General features: G+C 42.9%; 1 protein-coding gene across 1 annotated transcript in view; it reads left to right on the top strand.

The window, feature by feature from the left end:
• Positions 1 to 13,239: 13,239 nt before the first annotated feature.
• SCN11A (sodium voltage-gated channel alpha subunit 11) overlaps positions 13,240 to 25,352 on the top strand; it is a 91,316-nt gene continuing 79,203 nt past the window's right edge. The window contains exons 1-3 of the mRNA XM_032408973.1: positions 13,240 to 13,301; positions 14,717 to 14,918; positions 22,424 to 22,734. Coding sequence (XP_032264864.1) covers positions 22,462 to 22,734 — 273 coding nt within the window. The 5' untranslated portion in view covers positions 13,240 to 13,301; positions 14,717 to 14,918; positions 22,424 to 22,461. The remainder of the gene's footprint in view (positions 13,302 to 14,716; positions 14,919 to 22,423; positions 22,735 to 25,352) is intronic.

Here is a 25,352-nt window from a genome sequence, read left to right on the forward strand (position 1 = left end):
TGCCCACTTTATGACTTGATTATTTGTTTTTTGGGTGTTGAGTTTGAGAAGTTCTTTATAGATCTTGGATAGCAGCCCTTTATCTGTAGTGTCATTTGCAAATATCTTCTCCCATTCTGTGGGTTGCCTCTTTGTTTTGTTGACTGTTTCCTTTGCTGTGCGGAAGCTTTTTATCTTGATGAAGTCCCAAAAGTTCATTTTTGCTTTTGTTTCACTAGCTTTTGGAGATGTATCTTGTGAGAAGTTGCTGTGGGCGATGTCAAAGAGGTTACTGCCTATGTTCTCCTCTAGGATTTTGATGGATTCCTGTCTCACATTGAGGTATTTCATCCACTTTGAGTTTTTCTTTGTGAATGGTGTTAGAGAATGGTCGAGTTTCATTCTTCTGCATGTGGCTGTCCAATTTTCCCAGCACCATTTATTGAAGATACTGTCTTTTTTCCATTGCATGTTTTTTCCTGCTTTGTCAAAGATTATTTGACCATAGAGTTGAGGGTCCATATCTGGGTTCTCTATTCTGTTCCATTGGTCTATATGTCTGTTTTTGTGCCAGTACCATGCTGTCTTGGTGATCACAGCTTTGTAATATAGCTTGAAATCGGGCAACGTGATGCCCCCAGCTTTGTTTTTCTTTTTCAACATTTCCTTGGCGATTCCGGGTCTTTTCTGATTCCATACAAATTTTAGGATTGTTTGTTCCAGCACTTTGAAAAATGTCATTGGACTTTTGATCGGGATGGCATTGAAGGTATAGATTGCTCTGGGTAGCATAGACATTTTAACCATGTTTATTCTTCCAATCCATGAGCATGGAATATTTTTCCATCTTTTTGTGTCTTCTTCAATTTCTTCCATGAGTGTTTTGTAGTTCCTAGAGTATAGATCCTTTACCTCTTTGGTTAGGTTTATTCCAAGGTATCTTATGGTTTTTGGTGCTATTGTAAATGGAATCGTTTCTCTAATTTCTCTTTCTACAGTTGCGTTGTTAGTGTATAAGAAAGCAGCTGATTTCTGTGCATTGATTTTGTATCCTGCCACATTACTGAATTGCTGTATGAGTTCTAGTAATTTGGGGGTGCAGTCTTTTGGGTTTTCCACATAAAGTATCATGTCGTCTGCGAAAAGAAAGAGTTTGACTTCTTCTTTGCCAATTTGAATACCTTTTATTTCTTTTTGTTGTCTGATTGCTGTTGCTAGGACTTCTAGTACTATGTTGAACAGTAGTGGCGAGAGTGGGTATCCTTGACGTGTTCCTGATCTTAAGGGAAAGGCTCTCAGCTTTTCCCCATTGAGGATGATATTCGCTGTGGGTTTTTCATAGATGGATTTTATGAACTTGAGGAATGTTCCCTCTATCCCTATACTCTGGAGAGTTTTAATCAGGAAAGGATGTTGTATTTTGTCGAATGCTTTTTCTGCAGCAATTGAGAGGACCATATGGTTCTTCTCCCTCCTCTTATTAATGTGTTCTATCACACTGATTTGCGAATGTTGAACCACCCTTGCATCCCGGGGATAAATCCCACTTGGTCATGGTGGATGATCCTTTTAATGTATTGTTGGATCCTATTAGCTAGGATTTTGTTGAGGATTTTGGAATCCATATTCATCAGGGATATCGGTCTGAAATTCTCCTTTTTGATGGGGTCTTTGCCTGGTTTGGGGATTAAGGTAATGCTGGCCTCATAGAATGAGTTTGGAAGTTTTCCTTCTGTTTCTATTTTTTGAAACAGCTTCAAGAGAACAGGTATTATTTCTTCTTTGAATGTTTGGTAGAATTCCCCAGGGAATCCATCAGGTCCTGGACTATTGTTTTTCGGGAGGTTTTTGATCACTGCTTCAATCTTGTTACTGGTTATTGGCCTATTCAGGTTGTCAATTTCTTCCTGTTTCAGTCTTGGCAGCTTATAGGTTTCGAGGAAGGCCTCCATTTCATCCAGATTGCTCAGTTTATTGGCATATAGTTGTTGATAATAATTTCTAATAATTGTTTCTATTTCCTTGGTGTTAGTTGTGATCTCTCCCCTTTCATTCATAATTTTATTAATTTGGGTCCTTTCTCTTTTCTTTTGGATAAGTCTGGCCAGTGGTTTATCGATCTTATTAATTCTTTCAAAGAACCAACTTCTAGTTTTGTTGATCTGATCTACTGTGTTTCTGGTTTCTAATTCATTGATTTCTGCTCTAATTTTAATTATTTCTCTTCTAATGCGTGGCTTAGGCATCATTTGTTGTTTTTTCTCTAGTTCTTTAAGGTGTAGAGTTAGTTGGTGAATTCGGGATTTTTCTATTTTTTTGAGTGAGGCTTGGATGGCTATGTATTCCCCCCTTAGGACCGCCTTTGCAGTATCCCATAGGTTTTGGACCGATGTGTTTTCATTCTCATTGATTTCCATGAATTGTTTAAGTTCTTCTTTGATTTCCTGGTTGACCCAAACATTCTTGAGCAGAGTGGTCTTTAGCTTCCAAGTGTTTGAATTTCTGCCAAATTTTTTCTTGTGATTGAGTTCCAGTTTTAAAGCATTGTGGTCTGAGAATATGCAGGGAATAATCTCAGTCTTTTGGTATCGGTTGAGACCTGATTTGTGACCCAGTATGTGGTCTATTCTGGAGAAAGTTCCATGCGCGCTTGAGAAGAATGAGTATTCTGTTGTTTTAGGGTGGAATGTTCTGTAAATATCTATGAGGTCCATCTGGTCCAACGTATCATTCAAAGCTCTTGTTTCCTTGTTGATTCTCTGCTTAGATGATCTGTCCATTGCTGAGAGTGGAGTATTGAGGTCTCCTACAATTAACGTATTGTTATCAATATGACTCTTTATTTTGGTTAACAGTTGGCTTATGTAGATGGCTGCTCCCATGTTGGGGGCATAGATATTTACAATTGTTAGATCTTCTTGTTGGATAGACCCTTTAAGAATGATATAGTGTCCTTCTTTGTCTCTAATTACAGACTTTAGTTTAAAATCTAATTTGTCTGATACAAGAATTGCTACCCCAGCTTTCTTTTGAGGTCCGCTGGCATGGAAGATGGATCTGCATCCCTTCACTTTCAGTCTGGATGTATCTTTAGGTTCCAAATGAGTCTCTTGTAGGCAGCATATGGATGGGTCCTGTCTTTTTATCCAATCTGCAACCCTGTGCTGTTTTATGGGAGCATTTAAGCCATTCACGTTGAGAGTAATTATTGAAAGATATGAATTAATTGTCATCATGTTGCCTGTGAAGACGTTGTTTTTATAGATTGTCCCTGTAAATTTCTGTTGTATATCACTCTTGGGGTCTTTCTCCTTCTATAGAACCCCCCTTAATATTTCTTGCAGGGCTGGCTTAGTGGTCACATATTCTTTCAGTTTCTGCCGGTCGTGGAAGCTCTGCATCTCTCCATCCATTCTAAATGAAAGCCGTGCCGGATAAAGTATTCTTGGCTGCATGTTCTTCTCATTTAGTACCCTGAATATGTCTTGCCAGGCCTTTCTGGCTTGCCAGGTCTCTGTGGATAGGTCTGACGTTATTCTGATGTTCCTTCCTCTGTACGTAAGGAATCTCTTCCCCCTAACTGCCCTTAAGATGGTTTCCTTGGTTCTAAGATTTGCAAGTTTTACTGTTACATGCTGGAGTGTTGGCCTGTTTTCCTTGATCTTGGGAGGGGTCCTCTCTGCCTCTAGGACGCGAATGTTTGTTTCATTCCCCAGATTAGGGAAGTTCTCAGCTACGATTTGCTCAAATACATCTTCTAGCCCTCTCTCTCTCTCCACTCCCTCCGGGATTCCAATTATTCTGACATTGGAACGCTTCATGGTGTCACTTATTTCTCTGATTCTATTTTCATGGATTCTGAGTTGTTTTTCCCTGGCCTCCTCTTTTCCCTTTTTATCTATTATATTGTCTTCCAGGTCGCTTATTCGTTCTTCTGCCTCACTTACCCTAGCTGTTAGATTATCTAGATTGGATTGGATTTCATTGATAGCATTTTTAAGTCCTGCCAATTCACGTTTCATTTCTGCCCTCAGAGACTCAATGTTGTCATTAATTGATTTCTCCATTCTAGCCATTGTCTTCACAATTGCTAGCCTGAATTCCATCTCCGACATCTTGGTTATATCTGCATCCATTTGTAAATCTGCAGCATAAGTCATAATCTCTGAGTCTTTTCTATTTTGGGGGCTCCTCCTCCTAGTCATTCTGTTGATGGGTGTTTGAGGGAATGTATAGAGTCCAAATTATTGACCAGAACCCAAGCAAGATGCACCTGTTTTCTTGGGACATTAGGGTTGCTGGCCTCTTGTTTTCCCAGCCTGTCTTCTGCGGGAGGGGCCTGCCACGCTGTTACTCAGGCAACCCTGTTTGGGTGGAGTTGCCCTGTCCCCCCTGTGGTGGGGGATGGGCTCAGGGGGAATCAGTCTTTGGGGCTTTTGTTCTCTGGCGGCTTTCCCTGGTGGCTTTCCGCATGTCTCTTCCGCGAGTCAGAGCAGAGGAGACTGTTTCCAACCCTCTGCCTCAGAGCAGAGAGACCACAGTCTGTTCTTCAGTGAGCTCTCCAGGCCACACCATCTCCGTTTCTGTCCGTGCTGCTATAAACTGCAGCGTCCTGGGTTGTGCGCCCCTCTGCAGCGCTCCTAGGCCTGCCTCCAGGTCGGGGCTCGTCTCTGCCCTTTGTGCTTCTAAAACTGCCAGCTGCTTCCAGTTCACCCGCGCGACCCCGCAGCTCCAGGTTTCCGCCCCAGGGGCTGCCCTAAAGTACTTTCCCCACCGCTACCAGTCTGCGAGTCTGCGCCCCGTACCCAGCACATGAGGTTGTCGCTCACTGGTGGTGTAGGATCCCCATGGCCAGGCACCCTCCCGCTGCCGTTTATCCTCTGGTATCTGCCCGCGGAATCAGGGCTCCCCGCTTCATACCTCAAAACCAACCACCTGCGATATTCTGCTTGTAGAGATCCAGATCTTCTTACATCTCAGGCTGGTTTCGTGGGTGCTCAGAGTGGTCTGGGGAGCTCAATTCCGGGGACCAGTTGGAATAGGGTCCCCTACTCCTCTGCAATCTTTGAATAACCCAAAGGTGGTCTTTCTAGAACCAATACCTTTTGTATAATGAAATGTCTGCTTCTTCTTAGTCTCCGAAGAGATCTGTAGCTCACCAAGACTCTGCCAGATGGAAAACTGTGAAGCCAACTGCCTTAAGGACTCTGTGGAATATGTCAGCCAGATCAGTGGTTGATTATAAGAGGATGTAACTCAGGAGAAGCCAAATGGAAGAGTTAGGCAGGGCAAGGTCTGGAGAAATGGCACACAGCTTCCCTGCCCTCTCCAGGCCGCCATTCTCCTCAAATCTCCACGTGTTCACCAACCGGAAGCCTGAATATTTTATTAAAAAAATTTTTCCCTTCTTTGGATTTATTGAGATTCTTGGACTTGAAGATTGATCTTTTCTAACAATCCTGGGAATTTCTCCACTATTATTATATACTTTGAATGTTCTTTTCTTCATTCTATTACTTCCTTATGAAACTTCAATTTGAACTTACATTAGACTTTATCTTCCGTTCCTCCTAACCTGTCTTACTAATTTTGCATCCTGTGCTGCACTTTAGTCTAATTTCCTTATATGTATCTTCCAGTTTTAAAATTTTCTCTTCATATATGTCTAATCTGCTGTTTTATTTGTGTATTGCATTTCTAATTGCAGTTACTAAATATTTTACTTTCTAGATATTCTTTTTGATTCATTTTAAAATTTGCAAAGATCATTATTTACAGTCTCTTGTTCCCTCATATTTTTAAGCTTTTTTATTAGTTCCTAAATTTTCTGTAAGATAATTCTAGAAACTAAAATCTTTGTGTTGTCTATTGCTTTGATTGGTTCTCACTCATGGTGACTTATTTCCTTGTGTGTTTTGTGATTTTGATTGTGGACTGCTAAATTTTATTAAAACATTATTGTGGGAATTGCTTGAGGTCCTGGATCACAGTGGAATTTCTCCAGAAAGGATTTGTGTTTACTTCTGCCAGTCTCCTTCTGGAGGCAGATTATATTTCTTGTTCACCTCACATTATGGGCATAAGCCCTTTGATGCTCCCACCTTACACAGTGTACTACTCTTAGATATCCCACTTTAGATGGGCCCTAGGCTTTCTGGCCTGTCCCACACCCTGTGCAGCCATCTATTGGAAACATAAGGTCTCTAAGGCTTGGCAGAGATCCTTTAGGTAAAAGCTGGTTCCAGCACTTTTCCATTCAAGGGTTTCTGTTTTGTCTTTATCTGTAGAGTTCTCAGAGCTTTTTAAATGTTTTAATTTTCCATCTTTTATTTTTATTTTATCTTTTTTAAGAGAGAAAGAGAGGGGGAGAGGCAGAAAGAGAATCTTAAGCAGGCTCCATGCTCAGTGTGGAGCCTGACACAGGGCTCAATCTCACAACCCTGAGATCATGACTCAAGCTGAACTCAAGAGTTTGTTGCTTAACTTACTGAGGCACCCAGGTGCTCCTAATTCTTCATCTTTTACAATTTTATCCAGTATATTAGTTGTTTCAACTGCAAAAAAATGTCAAGGTATCTAACTCTCCATACTGATGGAAATGTTGCTGCAGGGTCTTCTTTAAGCTCACATTTTCTAACAGAAAAACCATATTCCATTCTCTGTTAGCATTTTAATTCTGAAATGTATGTGTGTGTGTGTGTAGTATATATATATATATATAAAATCACTTTTTTCCTGTACTGACTCCTGACTCTAAGAAGAGCTTGTGAGCCTCTAATTAACAGTCTTGTGAAAAAGCTTTTTCTCCTGAGATAACATTTATTTACACAAAAACTTAATGAAAGGAGTATAGCAATTAAAAACGTTTTCTTGTGATAAAACTGAAGGTTGAGAATAGTCTTTAAACATAAGATTAAATATAAATTTAAATTCGTGTTTAGGAAAAGGGACATGGTCTTCAAACTTATACTTGTGTTATATCTCTTTTTCTATTTCTGTAACCATAAAGATGTCTCTTGATAGTATTTGTTAAATTATCTTGTAGACATGTAAACTTCAACATTTGAATGTTGTCTTCCATATCATGTAACTGTAACTCTCAAGCCTTGTTAATTAATTGTCATGTAAACATTACTTGTGAAATTCTAGTCTTTAACAGTTCTATATGTTTCTAAATTTCTTTCTTTGCTGATGTTTTTATCAGGCTCGCTTTGCCTGCTTCTTCTCCCTTTGGCCACAGGATTATTAATAAAATCCCAGGCTCTAACAGATTTTTTTCTTAAATTAAGTGTTATAAAGATTATTATTTTTTTTCTATGAAGCCCACAGCGAGTTCAACGTCTGTTCTCTCAACTGAGTAAAGGCAGAAGCTGTGTCTTACTCATTTCTGGGTCTCCTTAACCCTCTCCCCCACTAAGTGCTTTATAATTTAGTAGGAACTTAAGATATATATATAGTGATAGAATAGAAACATAAGAAAAAAACCTGTCAAAATCCAAGTTTTTGAACAGAGATTAAATCTGTTGTTGAGGCTACCTGGCTTTCTTTAGGGTGAGAGACATCTGAATGGGACCCTGTGGTGGCAAGTTTGGTGTTCAGAGCCTAAGGGATCATAAGGTGACCTCCTGCCTCTCAGACCACCCCTCTGACTCTCCCTCCTTTAGGACACTTGGCTGCAAACAGCTACAGCCCGCAGGGGACCAGCGTGTGGATAATGAGACTGGGCCACTGCAGGGGGCTAGGGAGTGAGGTTGGCCCCATGCTTGGCGTCCCTGTATGATGGCTTTGTGGTCCTGGAGAAGCTGCAAGCCTGTGACTGCTGCCACCTCCCATCCGGTTCAGCCAGGCTCAGTGTTTTGTTCCCTCCAATTAACTGTGCATAACAACAAGGAGTGAAACCAAGTGATTTAAGCAATAATTTATCATATTCAGTTCACCATTAACAGCCATCTAGTGTTTCCTTTGCCCTTTTAAATGAGTCTTTGTTCTGGTGCTCAGCTCTTCTGTGTATTCCATATGCTTTTAGTGAGCCTTTCCCTCCCTCTCTCCCGCCCTCCTCCTGCTTTCCTCAAGCTCTGAAGCACAAGTGTCTTTCTGGAAGCAGCTGAGCCATCTCTCATCTAGCTTCCTTCATTCCATTTAATAGGGAGCTTGAATGTTAATTTATGAGCATGAACTCCAGTCTGGGTGCTGCTTGATGCAAGGGAAGAGGACACAGTCTTTGCCCTGGACCAACCTTCAATGTAACTGGGGTGATGAGGCTCATCCAACATGAAATGGTCAAAGGAGGAAGTGGGGGACAGTCGATGTCACCAAAGTAAGACCTTGCTATGAGAAAAGCTCCCTAGAGGAGAGGGCTTCAGCTGAGTTCTGAATATCGGTGTGGATTCCAAGGAGAGGGCAATCTGTGCAGGGGCCTACAGGAGCACAGGTGTGGATTTGGGCATGAGCCTCCAATGACATGAGAGTAGGTAAGTAAGGTCAGGGAAGTGAGCCTTAGCCAGGCCAGTGCCACTCAGGGTGGCCATTTGCCTGCTTGTCTCCTCTTTGGGATCACCAGGTCTGTGAGCCTCCCTTTCTTAGCCCCATGGTGTTTGGGGTGTGGGGAGCCCAGCCTTACAGAAATCAGGTAGTGGCCCCAATGAAACTAGGTTTTCTGGGTCATATTTACTTTCACATCTCTGTTCTGCTGCGTTCTCGCTCTATATGTATGTATGAGTGAGTGTGAATGTATACCTGGGCTCTCAGGGACTCTCATCAGATGCTTGTGTTCTGGATTTGGGCCTGGGGTGGTAATAATAGAATTGGGGCAACAGGGGCTATAACTTTGAGTCACTGAGGCTGTGAGACCCTCAGCCCCCCACAGGGACCCTGGTAGCAGCTCTGTCCTCATGTTGAGTTCTGTTGGCTCCCTGATGGTGGAAGATGTACCCAAGGATGTGGAGGTAGGAAAGCCTGGGCCTTCAGAGGGGCTGAAGGAGACCCACACAGGCCCTTTCTCTTGAGCAAGGTCCCAAGGCTCTGGGAGTACATCGAAGGTCCCATGGTCAGGGTGTGCCTACTGCCGCCTAACCTGACCCACCTTCTAAGAAGAAAATTCATGCTGGGTGCTGTGGATGAGTGGTCTCACTGGCCTTAAGGGGCAGAGATGCTGATAGGTTTGATTGGTCAAGGCATAGATAATTCCAGAGAGTGGAGAGGAGCAGAGCGGGGGAGCTGCAGAGGGACCCCAATGGTCTGACTCTCCAGGCATCTAGAAACCTGTACATACATACTCACTTCATGGTGTCTTTTAAGACTAAACTGTCTTAAAAATAAGGCCTCAAAAAATTAATTAAAATTTCTGGTATCCATTTTAATTTCTAAAATTAAATGTAAAATTGACAGCAAACAAAATAAGATAGTATTACCTTTAATTCCAAATTATGGCAATCCAATCAGGTGGAGACATACTTCTTTACTAAAATTTCTTTTGCAGAGAACATATTATTTATTTGAAAGAAATACTCAGATAAATTGCCTGAGATGGCAGATGAGACCCAGGGCATGCATTTAAAAAAAAAATAGGGAACATCTTTCAAACTGTTATGCTCAAGGCATGGAAATAAATTTGCCTCATTCTTGAGAGGAAAGATGGTAGGAAATTGAAGTGAATAAAAAGAATTGAGGGCCCAATGGGGCTGGGGAAGGCCAAGAGAGATTCCCTCAGGGCCAGAAGCAAGGGACAGCAGGAGTGGGTCCAGGAGACAGCAGCGGGGCAGACAGCTAACATCTGTGCTACAGATAAAAGGATACATTCTTTAGATAGCCACTGATGGCCACAGGCTCAAGTACTTCCGAGGTTTTGGTCAGGCCACCTTTTACGGAGGTAGCCAGAGGAGCTACTGTGCTCAAGATTTTAAAGAGAAGTGAGTGGGGAGTCTGGGTGGCTCAGTCGTTAAGCGTCTGCCTTCAGCTCAGGTCATGATCCCAGGGTTCTGGGATCGAGCCCCACATCGAGCCCCACATCGGGCTCCCTGCTCGGTGGGAAGCCTGCTTCTCCCTCTCCCACTCCTCCTGCTTGTGTTCCCTCTCTCGCTGTCTTTCTCTGTCAAATAAATAAATAAAATCTTTAAAATAAATAAATAAATAAACAAAGAGAACTGAGTATCATCAAGTTTAGGTTTTGGTGTGAAGCACTTAACCTGAGACGCAACAGAGGAGGAGGGTCTTCCAACTCCTCCTGTGACACCCAGTCATTCTGTTTCTGAACTTGAACCTCAGAAGACCTTGTTTCTCTTCTGTACACATTGTGAATTCATTTCCAGATGGCTTTAAATTTGCTCCAGAAATACCAACATCCATTTTCTGCTCAGTCAGGAAAAAGCATAGAAAAAGCTGAAATGACAAAACAACTAGGGCATCATGAGGCAAACCTGCCTAAATTCTTCAAGGGATACTCAGCTGCAGCCCCGAGACTACTTTCAGCCTCTAGGGTATTAAGGGCTCCTGGAGAGAAGGGTTGAGGAGGGGGCTGGGATGGGTGATGGGGAGGGAGGTCAGGCAAGGCAGTTTCATAGGTCAGATATATTTCTTCCTGGCACTACAGCTCAACTCCCTTCCTCTCTGTGTTCTCTGAGGAGTGGCTGCACAGAGGTCTGATGTCAGGCAAGCCACTGAGTGTTTGTTTAAAGCCTACACCAGTTCCTCTTGTTTACAGGCTTGGGAGTGCTATCTCTTTAAGATTTTTCCTTGCCTTTTTCCTTTCCCTTCCTCCTCAACAAGGGCAAACCAAGAAGAATGAAGCCAGGGTAAATTGAGAAAATACTTGAAACCTATTAAGTGTGGCTACAAGTTTATTGTGATTCTTAAGTTAATTATATCCTTTTTGACTTCCAGCCAGTCCCTTCACTGGGCTTGCATATAGACTTGGCCACCTATCCCAGCCTCAGCCTGGCGGCATGCCTGTCTGCCTGCCTTGTTCTCTCCCTCCCTCCCTCCCTTCCTCCCTTCCTCCACCTATTCCCCTCTCCCTCCTACGCAAATAAGTTAGCAATCCACTGTAGCTACTACTTGCTGGAGCTTAAGTGTGGTAGGGACTGTGGTGGGTATAAAGACTTTGGAGTGTGTGTATTTCTATCTGTGTGGGTGGGGTGGTAAGGACACTGTAGTTAGTGGGGGACCACATGTGTGAACATTGACTCTTACCACAACCATTTACATTTATTTTAGCTTGTACTTTACAGTTCACAAAGTGGTAGAATCCCCTGATCATTTAAGTCTCATGAATGCTGTGGACAGTAGATGTTATCAGTGCCATTTCTGGATGAAGAAACCAAGATTTAGAGAAATTTTAAAAAGAGATCACATGGTTTTTAGGTGGCACAACAAGGTAGGATTCAAGTCCAGGTCTTTTGGTTCCCAAAGAACCATAAAGTTGTATCTTTGTATAATATTTAAGAGTGTACAAAGAGAAGTTCATACATGTTGCCTCATTTAATCCTTAAGACATTGTGATGTTGGTGCTGTCCCCATTTGGGGGTTCTTTAGGAGCTGCTCCTCCTGGATCCATCCTCAGGTTGGCAGTGAGAGCTGCCTGACCTCCAACTCCCTGAACTCTGTTGATTGGTTCAGAGTCAGGCCCTGGAGCCAAGTGTGATGATTCAGGTCCTTCCCCAAGGATTTTTGTATCACAGAATGAAAGGGCTTTGCATTTAAACACAGAGGTTGAGAATGGCCATTTTCTGTCAGGTCCACTAGGACCACAAAAAGGTAGTGTACAGTAGAAAAAGGGAGCATAGAGGCTGGGGAATAGCAATAGAAACAGGAGATGAAGAGAGACAGAGCTTCCTGAGTTTCCTTCAGGTCTTCAGTTTTGGGTTCTATTCCATGAGGGTCCATAGCATTTCTTCCCTTGGATTCCGTGTGACACCTGTGATCCTTGCCAATAAAGTCTCTTTTCTGCTTATACTGTATACTAGGGTTAGGATTTTGTTACTTGCAACCAAAAGACTCCTCAATATTACATATCAGAAATACACATCATATCAGCATACATATCAGAAAGTGGAATCACAGTGAACTAAATGCTAAATGCAGGTGCCAGGAAAGAACTGTGGAAGTTAGAGGATGGAGCAGTCTTCACTCTTGTGTTGCAAGAGACCTCAGGAGCTGGACGTTGAAACCTTTGCTCAGTCTCTACATGTATGTGCAAGCCTTTGGCTGACCCTGTGGCATCAGGGGAGGGCAGAATATAGAGGAACCAGCTTTCAGGAGGTTTCTGAGTAGAGCAGCTGCTTTTGGTACCACTGCTACATTTCCTCAGGCCATCTCTGACTTCAGCTAAATCAGTCACAGCCAGTTAGTTCCCCTTGGTTGGCTTGTTCCCTCCAGATTTTCCCACAAATGTTCCATTCACTTTGGCTGCCACACCTGCTATGGTGTATGTCACTACCCTTGGCATTATCCATGAACATTGTTTACTTGCATGTCAGTGAGACACCAGTAGTAGTGCACATCAGGGAAACAGAAGAGTTGGTGGTTATATATTATCAGAAGCTTAAGATTATGCCAGTACCATGCCTGTGACTCAATACAAGTTCAAATTCAAACTGCTTAGTTGTGTTCAAGTGGTATGCAAGGCCATGCAAAACCTCCTCTTCTTTTGTGTTCCTCTCTTTGTCACCTGTCCATCCTCATAGAACCACTTGAGATTCTCTACACATGTCCTGTCCTTCCAGGCCTGTGTGTCCTTGCTCAGGCTTTTCCTGGAAAGTCCATCCCTACTTGCTCTGTGTATTGAGTTCTCATTCATTATCTCAGCCTCAGCTCAAATCCTACCTCCTCTTGGAAGCCTTCCCAAAATGAGTTGCTCCCTGATCCCTTCTGTGGAGACCTCTGTTTGCATCTTGCTTGCAGCTCCTTGATGCCCTCTTTCTTGCTTATAGTTCTTTGTACATCTTTCTCATGCAGCAGACTGCATGCTCCTTAAGGACTCAGGTCTTGTTTTGGTATTTTCAGATGTTCTGAATAGTGGAGGTTCAATGTCATCTTTGCTAAATAAACAGACGGACGTGTGGCTGCTGCTAAAGCTGATGATTCTGACTTGGCCACTGATGTCGAAGCTGGTCAGCTTATCAGATGGCAAGACTGAGACCACCAGGGTCTTGCTGCCTGCTAGCACCCAAGAGAGGTGACAATGCTGAATGGCTTCAGGATTGCAAATGTGGGCCATCATGACCCTGTGCTGATGTTAGCATACTCTTATTATGAGGACTCAACACAGGGATTCTGCTCCAGCTTTCAAATGCATATTTGCCTTCCCCAAGTTCTCCACAGGAGAGGTGAGTCTGGGGAAAGTCCTGAATGCAAACCCCATACTGTTCGGGTGGCCTGTGTTGGTGTGTTACTCTTTAGAAGTCCTTACATTTGGAATCATTTGCATTTACCTTGAAGATGAAGCTAGGATGTTCTCTGAACCTTCAGAGTGGGAAGTCAGAAAATGACTTAATAGAGCTGAGGAAAATAATATTTGCAAAGAGTTTATATTTAAAAAGGCCAGGACCTTTTAAGGTTATGGATTTAGAGGCCTCTTTTACCTCTTCAGACATACACATTTTTATCCATATAAAAAATGCTTATTTATTAACTCTAAGTACTTCTCCTATTCTTTGGTCTTCCGTTATTCTGAGAATCACTCTGAAATCAGACAGGGGTTTAGAATTTCTGATCACTGCTTTAAAAAGTCAGGGCATATTCATTGTGCCAAGCCTGGTACTAATCCCATGCCTGTGATTTCAGTTTCTCTGCGTGGGATCTAGGTGTTGAGTCAGTTGGGGGAGAAAAGCAACCAGGCTTTTTCCCTCTTAAAAATGAAGATACTTATATCCAGTATTTGCAGAGTGTTTTTATAGCTATCATCACATTTGCTTCTTAAGACTAAGGAGGTTTGAAAGAATTATCCCATTTTATGCAAAGAAAATTAAGGCTCAGAGAAAGTGCGTGCTTCATCCAATACCATGCAGCTTTAGTGGTAGAGCTGGGATTTATGCCCAGTTCTTTTGACTAATGTTCAGTGCCACTTCTGGCAGGACCCAAATCTGCCTGTAATTCTACTCCAACACTCCTTTAAACCTACTTCCTACCTCCTGCCCCCATGTAAACACCCATCTTGCATTGTTTATCCCTGTTGGCTGTCAGCTAGCCTCTGGGAGGTGACAATGGTTGAAAATAGCTTATGGTGTGACACTTTCCAAAGAGATCTAAGTTGTCCTCGAGAATTAACAAAACAAAAACTAACTTCGGGGAGTTCAGGGCTTGAGGACAGATCCTTTATGGAGTTGCTTTGGAGGCCAAAGGATTTTCTTGGTGTCCTTTATGACAATCACATAAGCAAGCATGTGTTCTCATAGGTGGGAACCCCCAGTGTTGATGGCACAAGAAAAAATAAAGGAAGAGCAGCTGACTGGGTGACTTATGAACAATTTCACATTGTGGGCCTTAGTATGTCCTGGGGGGTGAAACCTCAGTGCGCCTGGGTTAGGTGGCCTACAGGCTAAGCTGCTTGCAGAAGCCCAGCATGGCTTTTCAGATAGACTCTTCGCTGTTCTCTCACCCACTTGGATGAGGCCAAAGAAAAAAAAACAACCTGTTTCTTTATTAATGATGCTTTCTACAGAGTTAGATTAAGCGCTGATTAAAGGCAGATGCTTCCAAAGTATAAATGTAAGTACCATCTCAGTCACTTCTCCGGTTACAGGGTTTCCTACACGATTCTTTAAAATCACTTTGGCTGTGTTCCCGTTTGCCTTCCTCACGCTCTCCACCCAGCTTCCGAGCCGCCCCTCCCAGAAGGCCTGCAACTGCCAGGAGCAGGAGCTCAGGCTCTGAGAGACTTGCTCTGTGGAGAGCTTTGAGAGGTGCCACTGGGACTGCTGTCTGGAGCCAGCTTACCAAAGCAGGTAAGTCCTCTGGGCTGGGGGCAGCCCTATTCTGTGCTTTCAAGGCTAGACCTGTCATTATGGAACTTGCTCTGTTTTTTTCCATCAGGATGGGGTACAGGCCTTTTGTATCATTCCTGCTCAAATCAGAGTCAGGAACCAGTCACAAGATGCATGGCTCAGGTGATGGGGTCCATGGGGGTAGTTCTCCTCCTTTCAAGTGCTCTGAGAAGTCCTGGGGCCATGGGGACAGGAGACGGCTACCTGGCCTGACAGGTGCTCACAACAATGGACTTCATGTCAGGAATTGGGTTTTTCTAGAAAAGATATGTTCAGGTCTTATATCCTGAGACTATCGTGCAAATCCTCCAAATAGTTTCTGAGTTCACTGTGGCCAATTAAACTTAATCAGAAATTAATGTACGCTTAAAAAAAATTCTTTTTTTCTGAAGAGCTAATCAAACTGGGATTGAATTTTGGATTGAGATCAATTGTGTCAAAATCTGTTAATGTTCATTTGTTTTCTGATTTTCATATGGGATATTATTTTTTTGTAACCCACATTAATGGACATGGCTTCTGTGTCACCAAAATTAAGATCTTGTTGTTTAGACCACCACCCAAAGTGGACAAAGGGGCATCTTACAGCGTACGGTACCGTTGGGCTGTCTGGGTTGGGTGGATGGGAGGGTGTCATGGTGGGGGTGGTGGAATGCCTGTGGGAGTGACAGGTGAATGAAGAGGTGGCAGTGAGGCTGATGTTCTGGGAAGCACATCACACAGTGAGGGTGTCATAGACGCCGCCCAGCCCAGCTGGGAGCTGTGTGGTTTTCTCATCCTGACTCCCTTCTCTCACCTCATCATGAGATGTCTTAGCTTAGGCAGGTAGGTGTATTACATGGTGGTGATTACTTGGGATTGAGATTCTCTAGCACTTCCTTATGTGACCATAGGCAAGTATCTCAATTTCTTTGAGCCTTTATGTTTTCTTCTGTAGAATGTGGATGATAAAACAATATCCACCTTGTAGATTTCCTGGGAAGTTAAGAGAGATTATGAGAGATAATCCATTTAAAGCATTTGACCCAGTGCTTAGCTCATAGTTTATAGCTCTTATTAACCTCAGTGTGGTGTTTCAGGTTGTATGGACCAGATCCACATCGAAATGTTTTGGGCATGCAGTTACAAACCTCTGGTGACTTCCCCAGTGACTTCCCTTACTGGTTAGGGTAAAGTGTGAGGATCAGGTTGTCCAGTTTGGCTTCTTACTGACAGAGAAAATTGGAGAGAGACACTAGTCTAAGAAGGTACAAAGTTAAAACCCCTGCCTTTTAAGAGAAGGCTACTAATAATTCACCTTCATTCCAGATGAGTATTTCCTTTCAGAAAGCCCCCAAGGATAATATTTATCTCATGAGATTGTTCTGAGGATTAACTGAGATAATGTAATATTAACATACTTAGAATTTTACCTGAAACAGGGTAGATGCCATTAAATGATAACTATCATTGTAAAAATGTTTGTAATATCACATTAATTGAAAAGTTCATGAGGTAAAATTGCATATGCGTAACAATGCCAGCTATGTAAACATATGGACATAAAGACTGCTGAAAAGAAATATACCAAAATGTTAAAACTTGCATGTGCTCGGTGACTTTGGTTTGTGGGTGATCATTTCTTTTTCTTGTTTTCTAAATTTTATTTACTGGATGATTCCATCAGCCAGAGCCCTGGCAGGAAACAGATGGTACATTCAAACTGGGCATTTTGAAGGTATTTTATTAAAGGGATATTTTTTAAAAGCAGGCAGAGTTCAATAACAGGAACCCATGAGGAGGCAGTTTTCAGGAGTGGTGAGAATGGGGTGCCATTACACTCACATCTGAAGGGGCCAGAAGAAGGCGGTTCTACAGAACCAGAGAGAGCCCTGTGGACGGGCCAGCTGGCAGGAGCTGTGGTGCATGGCAGCCATTGGGCGGAGAGGTGGGGAGGAAAACCCTGACCTCACTCTCCACCATTCCCTGGGTCTCTTGCTGGTACCTTGCATCGGCCAAACCCAACCAGAAGCCAGAGTTCAGGGGATCCAACTGAGTGGTCCATGTGAATTAGCCGCATAGGCACTGAGCAGGGAGGAGAAGGAAGAGGAGAAGGAAGGGGAGAGGTCTGGTGGGCAAACTGCCAATGTGTGGCACAGTGAGGTTATGCAACTTTTATAACAGCTGGTAGAGTCATAAATAAGAAACAAAAGCCCTTTGCTGCCCTCAGTGTTTTCACACATGCGCACACCTCCTGTTGTCCTACCAGCTCAATGATTCCTGATTCTTCATTACCACTGTGTCCTCTGGGCTCCCACAGCACCTAAAGTTCCCCCCTAGTGCAGCCAGACTCACTGTGTGGTTTCATCCTCCATCCTTGACTCACCTAATTCCCCACATCTTTGTAAGAACCTCGAGGGCTGGGATGGTGTTTTAAATCATTTTGCATTTCCAGCGCCCAGTGCATGAATGAGTGAGCGACTGGAGTTCAGATCTAATGCCTCTATAAGGCTTGTAGATTGGAAGTAGAGCCTGGAGCTACCTAATCTTAACTGCAAGTGAATTCTCAAGGAATTTATGGTCTCTGCTTAAGGATGTGAAGCCTCAGCCCTCTTTCCTGGATGAGTGCTTGTCTTCTGTCTATTCAGCAGGAGTGGGCCTGTGAGCCTGCTGAGGGCCAGTCCTCAGAGGAGGAGGAGCAGAGCCCTCTCTGATGGGCAACTCCCCACCTCCCCTGCAAGTCTAGTGCATCACCTCAGGGAGGCCTGGCAGGGCCTCCGCATGGGCCTCCCAGTCTCTGTGGTTTCCTGTGTGAAATCATAGTTCACATGTCGCTGGCCTCCTGGTTTGGACGGCAAGTTGAGATTATGCCTCCTTCCTTTATGACTCAAGGAGATTTAGAGCCCGTCATTGTACCCGATATTTTGACTCTCTGTGTTAAATCTGAGGATGTTTGGAGCCCTGGGAGGATTTTTACAGTCCTTTTGCAAATCTATAAAAGTAACACTTAAATGCACATAATTCAAACAACTCAGAAGGAAGAAATGCTGGGAAGGGTATCACACAAAAAATAAAATGTCCCCACCTTCGCCTGTATCCTCAGTTCCACTTTTAACCCTTTCAGTGTTTCAGTGTTCCGGTCATTGTCTGGCTAACTCTAATTGATTCTCTTATTCTTCTATTTGTTTGATTCATCAAGGTTAAGTAGTGGTTATCAAATTGCCTCTGTGCAAGATGAGGAATTTAGTGTACTGACAGTAATCCTTCTGCTGTCCCCGTGGTTCCTCCAGTTTCTGCTACTTAGTATATTTTTCATTTTGTCTTGCCCTTGAGTACCTGCATAATTTTAAGGGTTAGACTTATACTCGATTGCTTGATCCATCAACCTTCCATAGAATGTCTTGATTCTCTAGGTGTTTAAGATGAGGAAATTGGTGGCTCTGAGTCTCCCTTAGTCTTTGCTTTCCAACTCTAGCTTGCAATAACATTTTATAACATTTATATAATTTGAATTCTATTCTGTAATTGTAATTAATTCTGCTTTATCTATAGGATGATTGTTAAAATTAAAAACTGGTATATAACTTTTATGATACAATGATTTTGTAGCTTCTAGTCTCTAAAACCAAGTACCATATTTGGACCCATAGAGAAGGGAATGGACTCTGATGTCACTGACCTTCTGTTGCATGAAAAAGAATGTCCTAAGTGTCAAGGTCAAGTGGACTTTCTTTTTTTCCTCCTCTATCAGCTGCTCAAGCCATTTAGTTGGCTTCATACGTAAAACCTGACTTTTGGAGGAGCTATTGTTTTGATGGAACTTCTAATTGCCTTTCTTTTTTACTTATTAAGAAACCAGTTGCTTAATCATATTCTTTGTTACAGAGAATTTACTCTACTCTCGAAGGGTTTTTCTTAGGGCTCTCTGACTTCTAATTCTAGTTGGATCAATTGCTTTTTTAAGCTGATTGTAGTGCAGTTACCTGGCATTTTTTTATTGCACTCTTGGGTTAGGTACACTATGTTTTGGATTTCAAGCATCCACCACTTTTTGGCTTCTCTTTTCATTGTTTGGGAGCATATACTCAAATAATTTTGTTGTAAAAAGTCATTCAGTGTCTGAAAAATTTGCCATCATACTTGATTATTAGTGAAGCTTGGGAAAGAATTGTACGTTAGCCAATTTAATTCTTCAACCAATTTTCCATGCAATGCAATACATTTTCTGTGCAGAAAAATTTTTCAGAATTAAATATTTGAGGTATAAATTTCACAATGAAGATTTGAATCATTCCAAATTTTTACCAATTATACCATATTGATTTTTATTAATTTAATTAATTTGGCATGCACAGCCCGTATTTCTATAGTCCAGTTATCCTGAGTCTGCTTTTATTAAAAATATTTGATTCTTTCATCAATTTTTTCAGTTATTAAGAAAATTTTACTGCATGTGATTTTATTTTGTCAGATTTATTTGAGTTGATATTTTTATAAAGTCCTCTTATTCCCGGGTCAATTTTTGTAGTTTTCAATGTCAACTTTAACACGTGGTTCTTTAGTTATTTCAGCATTTATAACAAATTTTAATGTGCACAGTTTCTGGGGTTCTCAATTTTATTTTGTGTTACTTATTTCATCAAGCCTCTTTTCTACTAGAGACTGAGCAAAATATCCCCAGGGTCAGAACAACAGGGGCAGAGTGTCCAGTTTCTTCTTTAATAGTCTCCTTATTATGATAGCAGCCCTGTACTGGATTCCTTGCTATAACTTAGCATAAGGTCTGGTTTTTGCCATCCAGGGTCTTTCTCGGCTCATCTATTTTCTAGGATCACCTAACATTCATATACTGCAGAGGACTCCATCCCTGTCTCAAATGTCTTTCATGAGCTCTAGAACCAAATACAGTAGGGTCTCATTATATTTCCACTTCATTAATACCAGTTCAATCATATATGCTTATGAGAGAGAGGGGAGTGGAATGGAAGGGAGGAGGAGTGGAGGGGTGGGAAGAGAGAGAAAGTAATTTAAGTAGTGTGGCCAATTCCATCACCCAGCACATTCATAAAGAGCTTGACCCTGAATGAATGGAACAGAATGCAGTAAATCTAGATTCCCTATGTCATTTCAGTTGACATATGACTCACACTATGGGCATCACATTACCCTTAGTATGTTTAAAGACACATATGTTGCCTTTATCATGGCCCTTAAACACAATCCCTGACCAATTTGTGGATTAACTGAAGAAAGGGTAACCGGTTCTAGCACCAGAAGAAAAATTGGCTGTATTGACCTTGTTGACCACTGAGTTGGGGTGCCTCATCAGTATGATGCCTTCCTGAGGGATTTTCAAGAGAAGTTTATGTTGTTGTTTTTTTTTAATATGCTTTTTTCAGAGGCTAACGTGTAAGCTATGATTGCTCTGTATTCAAATGCCTCTTGGTTCTCTTCACTTGCAGGTTCCACAAACAGCTTCAATTCCGTCTGTTTTAAATTCAGTTTATTCCCCCAAAACTTCTTCCTTCCCTAGTGCTCACTGTCTGAGTGAGCGGCACTGTGTTGACCCAGCTGCCCAAGCCAGGAACTTCAGCTCCTTCCTGTCCCTCAAATCTCTCCCTCCCCATAAAGCACTGGTCAAGGCTATTTCTTAAGTGACTATCAGATCTACCCACTCCATTAGGTCATCCTTAGTGGTTATGATTGTTGCAACAATCTCTGTAGTTCCAGCTCCTCACCTCTTTCAGCCCCTCGTCCCAAGTCCTATCCATTTTCATCAGTAAGAGGGATATTTTTTAAAAACCTGATAGTGTTACTCCTCTGTAACAACAACAACAACAACAACAACAACAACAACAACCCACTCTTTAGCAACTCCCCATTACCCTCAGGGTGAAATCCATGATATTTACTAAGGATTATAGGGCCCCACATGCTCTCTCAATGCTGACTGGAGCCTTATCTGGCCATCCATCCCACAGAATCTCCATCCGTGGCAGACAGAACCTGTTGACAGACACCATGTTCTTTTTCACCCATGGGTCCCTGTACATGCTGTTTGTTTCTCCTACCACATTCTAATATCCTCCTTTTTTCTTGTCTATGTCTTACATCCCCTTCAGGTCTCAACTGGGACATTAAAGCTTTGGCAGATCATCCCTGATTCCCCAAGACTGGTTAGACACCTATCCCATGCACAAACATAGCACCCTCTACTTCTCCCTATATTAGCATCTGTCTTACTCTGTTGTAATTTCCTGTCTTTTATCTGTCTTCACCCCTACCACACCAGGGCGGCATAACTGGTAGGACCAGGAGGAGGGGCTGTTGTTTCTTCTCCATTAGTGCCTAGCAGTGTTCCTAGAACAGACACTGAGCACATGGGTTGCTGAATGAACAAACCAATGCTATGTTGGATTACCCATTGTAATTCTCTGGAGTGCCTTGGGAATCAATATTAGATTGGCATTCAGGTATATAAGAAAGGAAGAGGATGCTTGGCATGGGGAGTAAAGGCATTTAACCTGAGCACTACTGCATTTTCTCAGAGCCTACTTTTATTTTTTTTTATTTTTATTTTTTAATATTATTTATTTATTTGAAAGAGAGAGACACAGCGAGAGAGGGAACACAAGCAGGGGGAGTGGGAGAGGTTCAAGCAGGCTTCCCGCTGAGCGGGGAGCCCGACGTGGGGCTCGATCCCAGAACCCTGGAATCATGACCTGAGCCGAAGGCAGACGCCCAACGACTGAGCCACCCAGGCGCCCCTCTCAGAGCCTACTTTTAAACTTGAGGTTATAGAGGAAGTCCTTGGAGAAAGGGCTGTCAGGGATAGGGGCCAGTACAGCTATTATCCCATGGCAGAATGACCCTGTTAGCTTTGGCAAATCCTTTCTGCTTTCTTGGGGTCTCATTTCTGCCAGATCAGGGTCTCAGAAGTAAGAAAGTTGGCATAGAATCATAGGTATTAGTGTAAATGTTTGTGCCTGTGTGTATAGCCTTTTTGTTTCCATTCCATCACATTGTAAGAACTTTGCTGACCAAACAGTGAGAAGACGCATGCACTTACAGTTTTGATTTTGCAACCCATAGCTATGTCCCAATTAATTCCCTATTCTTTCTGCTCCTGTTCACACTACAGCCACTGGGCCACCATCTGCAGGCCCCACTTCAGTAGTTCGGTGGGTTCAGTCTTACTGTCTTGCTCAATGCTTGGGTCTCAGTTTTAGAGACTGGGCTTCTTCTGCCCATTTTTCCTGAACTTAACTTACCATTTACACCCAGGTCCTCCAAGAATGATGGCCTCCTTTGGTTTTCCCTGTGCCCCAAATTCCTGCTGTATTTACAATGGTGGTCACCTCTTCTGACCTGCTCCACAGCCAATGAGCTTCCAAGCCCCCTCACTTCACTTAATTCTTATAGTCCCCCATGACCTCATCCTTGGAAAGTGGAATTCCAGGGCAGGCTGTGTGATTTCTACCTTTCAGAGCTCTCTGAGGATCTACTGCTTATCTCTGTCTCGAGGATGAAAATGGATGACAGGTGCTACCCAGTGATCTTTCCAGATGAGCGGAATTTCCGTCCCTTCACTTCTGACACTCTGGCTACAATTGAAAAGAGGATTGCCATCCAAAAGGAGAAAAAGAAGTGCAAAGACCAGACAGCAGCAGAACCCCAGCCTCGACCTCAGCTTGACCTAAAGGTCTCCAGGAAGTTGCCCAAACTCTATGGTGACATTCCCCATGAGCTGATAGCAAGGCCCCTGGAAGACTTGGACCCATTCTACAAAAATCATAAGGTAGTTGAATGAGGTCTGGGGTGTTCTAACCATGCAGTTATAACGGCTATTATAAGAATCTCCAAACACTGATCTTGGAGTTTGCAGGGATGTCTGTCCTTCTCCTTTGCTATCACTGTTTAACCTACTTGAATGTAGTTCTTGTAGGGAAATTCTAGTGAAAGTTCCTTAAAGGGGCTCCTGAGTGAGGAAATGTGAGCTCTGGGCTCCTCTGATGGCTTTTTGAAAGCCTGGGGCAGTGAGGACAGTACTCCCCTTTCAGGAAAAGCTCAGAAGACCTTACCATCATCATCTCACTATGTGATCCAGCAGAGAATGGAAAACTTACCTCACCAGACTGAGTTCAGAAGGAAGGAAATTTGGGCAGAAATATGAGCTACTGAGACCATTTTCTGCTGGCAACCATAAGAAATTGATCTCTCCAGAGAAATGTTGCCTGGTATGTCCTTGTATTAGGACAGACCTAGGGTTACCAGGTCAAATGGGAACTATGTATATAAAGGAAAGTGGGGTGTGAGTGGGAAAAACAAGAAAGGGGTGAGAGATGAGGGAACAAAAACAGTCCAGTATTTCTCCTTCTTATGCCCCAGAATTCCAGGGCCTTCTTGGAGGCAGAGTTGTTAAATGTGAGTTAACTGCTGGAGGTCTTCTGCCTCAAGGCTGGAGCAGGCAGCAGCTTGGTATGCTGCAGACAGTCCTGGGAGGATAGGTTCTGTTCTAGAATCATCTCTTCTCAGCTTGGGCTCTCCCTTTAAATCAGAAGACATGATACTCTTTTAGAGTTCTGCACACTCATGACCCCATGTGGCTGGTACTCTCAGTAGTCATGTGAGATATATGTGGTAGTTACCACTCCACCTCGCAGATGAGGAATCCAACGACTAGATGGGGAAGTGGATTGGGCCAGGCCAAACAACCAGTAAGGAATGGAGTTGTGCCTCAAACCCACGGGCTCCTTCTGTAGTCTAAGGCTACTTCCTATCTTTAGAAATTTCCATTTTGAAGAGCTACAGAGAAAGGGGTGGATTCAGCAAACAGACAGAAGGAGCTGGTACCTATCATTTTAATAATTAAAACCCTGGTGGGTATAGTTAAATACACCATTAGTTGAAATATTTAAAGCAGTCAGAGATAGCATTAATAAAATATCAAGGGCCACAGAGGCAGAGCCATATCATGCCACCTATTAATCTGGGTGATCCACCTCAAGGAGAGATTTGCTTTCTGCCCTAAAATTGTCTTTCTATCCAAAGGAAGGGCCCAGAATCCCTGAAGTGGGTCTTGGGCTCCTGAGCTCATAGCTTTCAAAGAACTCTGTGGCCCATTTCCTTTTGTTATAGAGGCAACAGAAAATATCCTACTCCATTTTTTCCTGCAGCCAGATGGCCAGCAGACAAGTAAGTTCCAGCAACTCAACAAAGGACGGTTGATGGTTGGCAGTGACTGAAGTTCTGGTACCTCAGCCAAGGCAGCATCCACCCTGCTATATTGGGCCTGGGTGATAAGGCCTGTCTTTTCTGTATAAGAACATACTGTATTACACGTCAAGTAGTACTTTTGCAAATCTTAAAGGAGGAGAGACATGGGGAAACAGGAATGACCCTCATTCTGTGAAGGCTTTTGTAACTAAAACCTTAGGGACATATAAGGGGACAGCCAGATTACAGCTAAATGGAAAAAAGGAGGTCTGGGAGTTGATGTTAGAAGCCTGTGAGTGATGGGTTGTTGTCCAGGGGCCGCTTCATTCCCAAAGCCCAGGAAGACCTACTAGGAAGAAATGGGTGCAGGTATGGTATTCTTCAGTAGAGCCCAGTGGGCATTTTGGATGGGACAGGATACCATTTAGCAGATCTGTCCCGGGTTTGGCATCCCTAGAACTACTCAATAAAGGCCAGTAGGGCCTCCAGTAATTGTGACAGACAATCAAAAACACCCACATGCATTTCCAGATGCCTTCTGTAGGGCCTCTCCCACCAGCTGGGAACCACAGGCAGATTTGCCTGAATGTCTGTGGGAACGGGAGAACAAGTCTGGGAAATTTGATGACTTTTTTGTTGATGATCCTCAAGGTTAGAATTGATTGATCTCATGTAGAACTGCTCAGGTGCAACAATATGGACTCTCTAGGTCCCTGACTATTCTAAGATTTGTTACGAAGTTTTCATTTGCAATCAAAATAATTTAAAATAATCTGCTGAATGTGAATGTTCAGTACTACTTCCATCTCTCCAAGTTCCCTTCTAGTTCTTATCTCCATAGATACATACCATGGAGTACAATATGAAGGGTTTTGCTTGCCCCAGTTACTAGTCTCCACCCTTGTTTATCTGCAGGGTCTATATGCTCCATTTCTGGAGCCTCCAGAGTATTACACTGGGTAAACAGTCCACAGCCCAGTATTTATCTTGGGACTCTGAGTGAGACCTAGGCCACATGGTAGATCTGTTGGTGTCCAGAGTCACAGTGTAGGCTGGTCAGAAAGTATCTCAGACTTCAGAATGACAGCACTCCAATTAGAAACTGGCATGATCATAATAAAACAAGCCACACCTCAATCTGTGGTTCCACTGAATTTTCTCTAAATGAACTCATGAGAAATATTGTTTTGTCACTACATG

Source organism: Phoca vitulina, unplaced genomic scaffold (genome assembly GCF_004348235.1).
Source record: "Phoca vitulina isolate PV1807 unplaced genomic scaffold, GSC_HSeal_1.0 scaffold10, whole genome shotgun sequence".
Taxonomy (NCBI): Eukaryota; Metazoa; Chordata; class Mammalia; order Carnivora; family Phocidae; genus Phoca; species Phoca vitulina.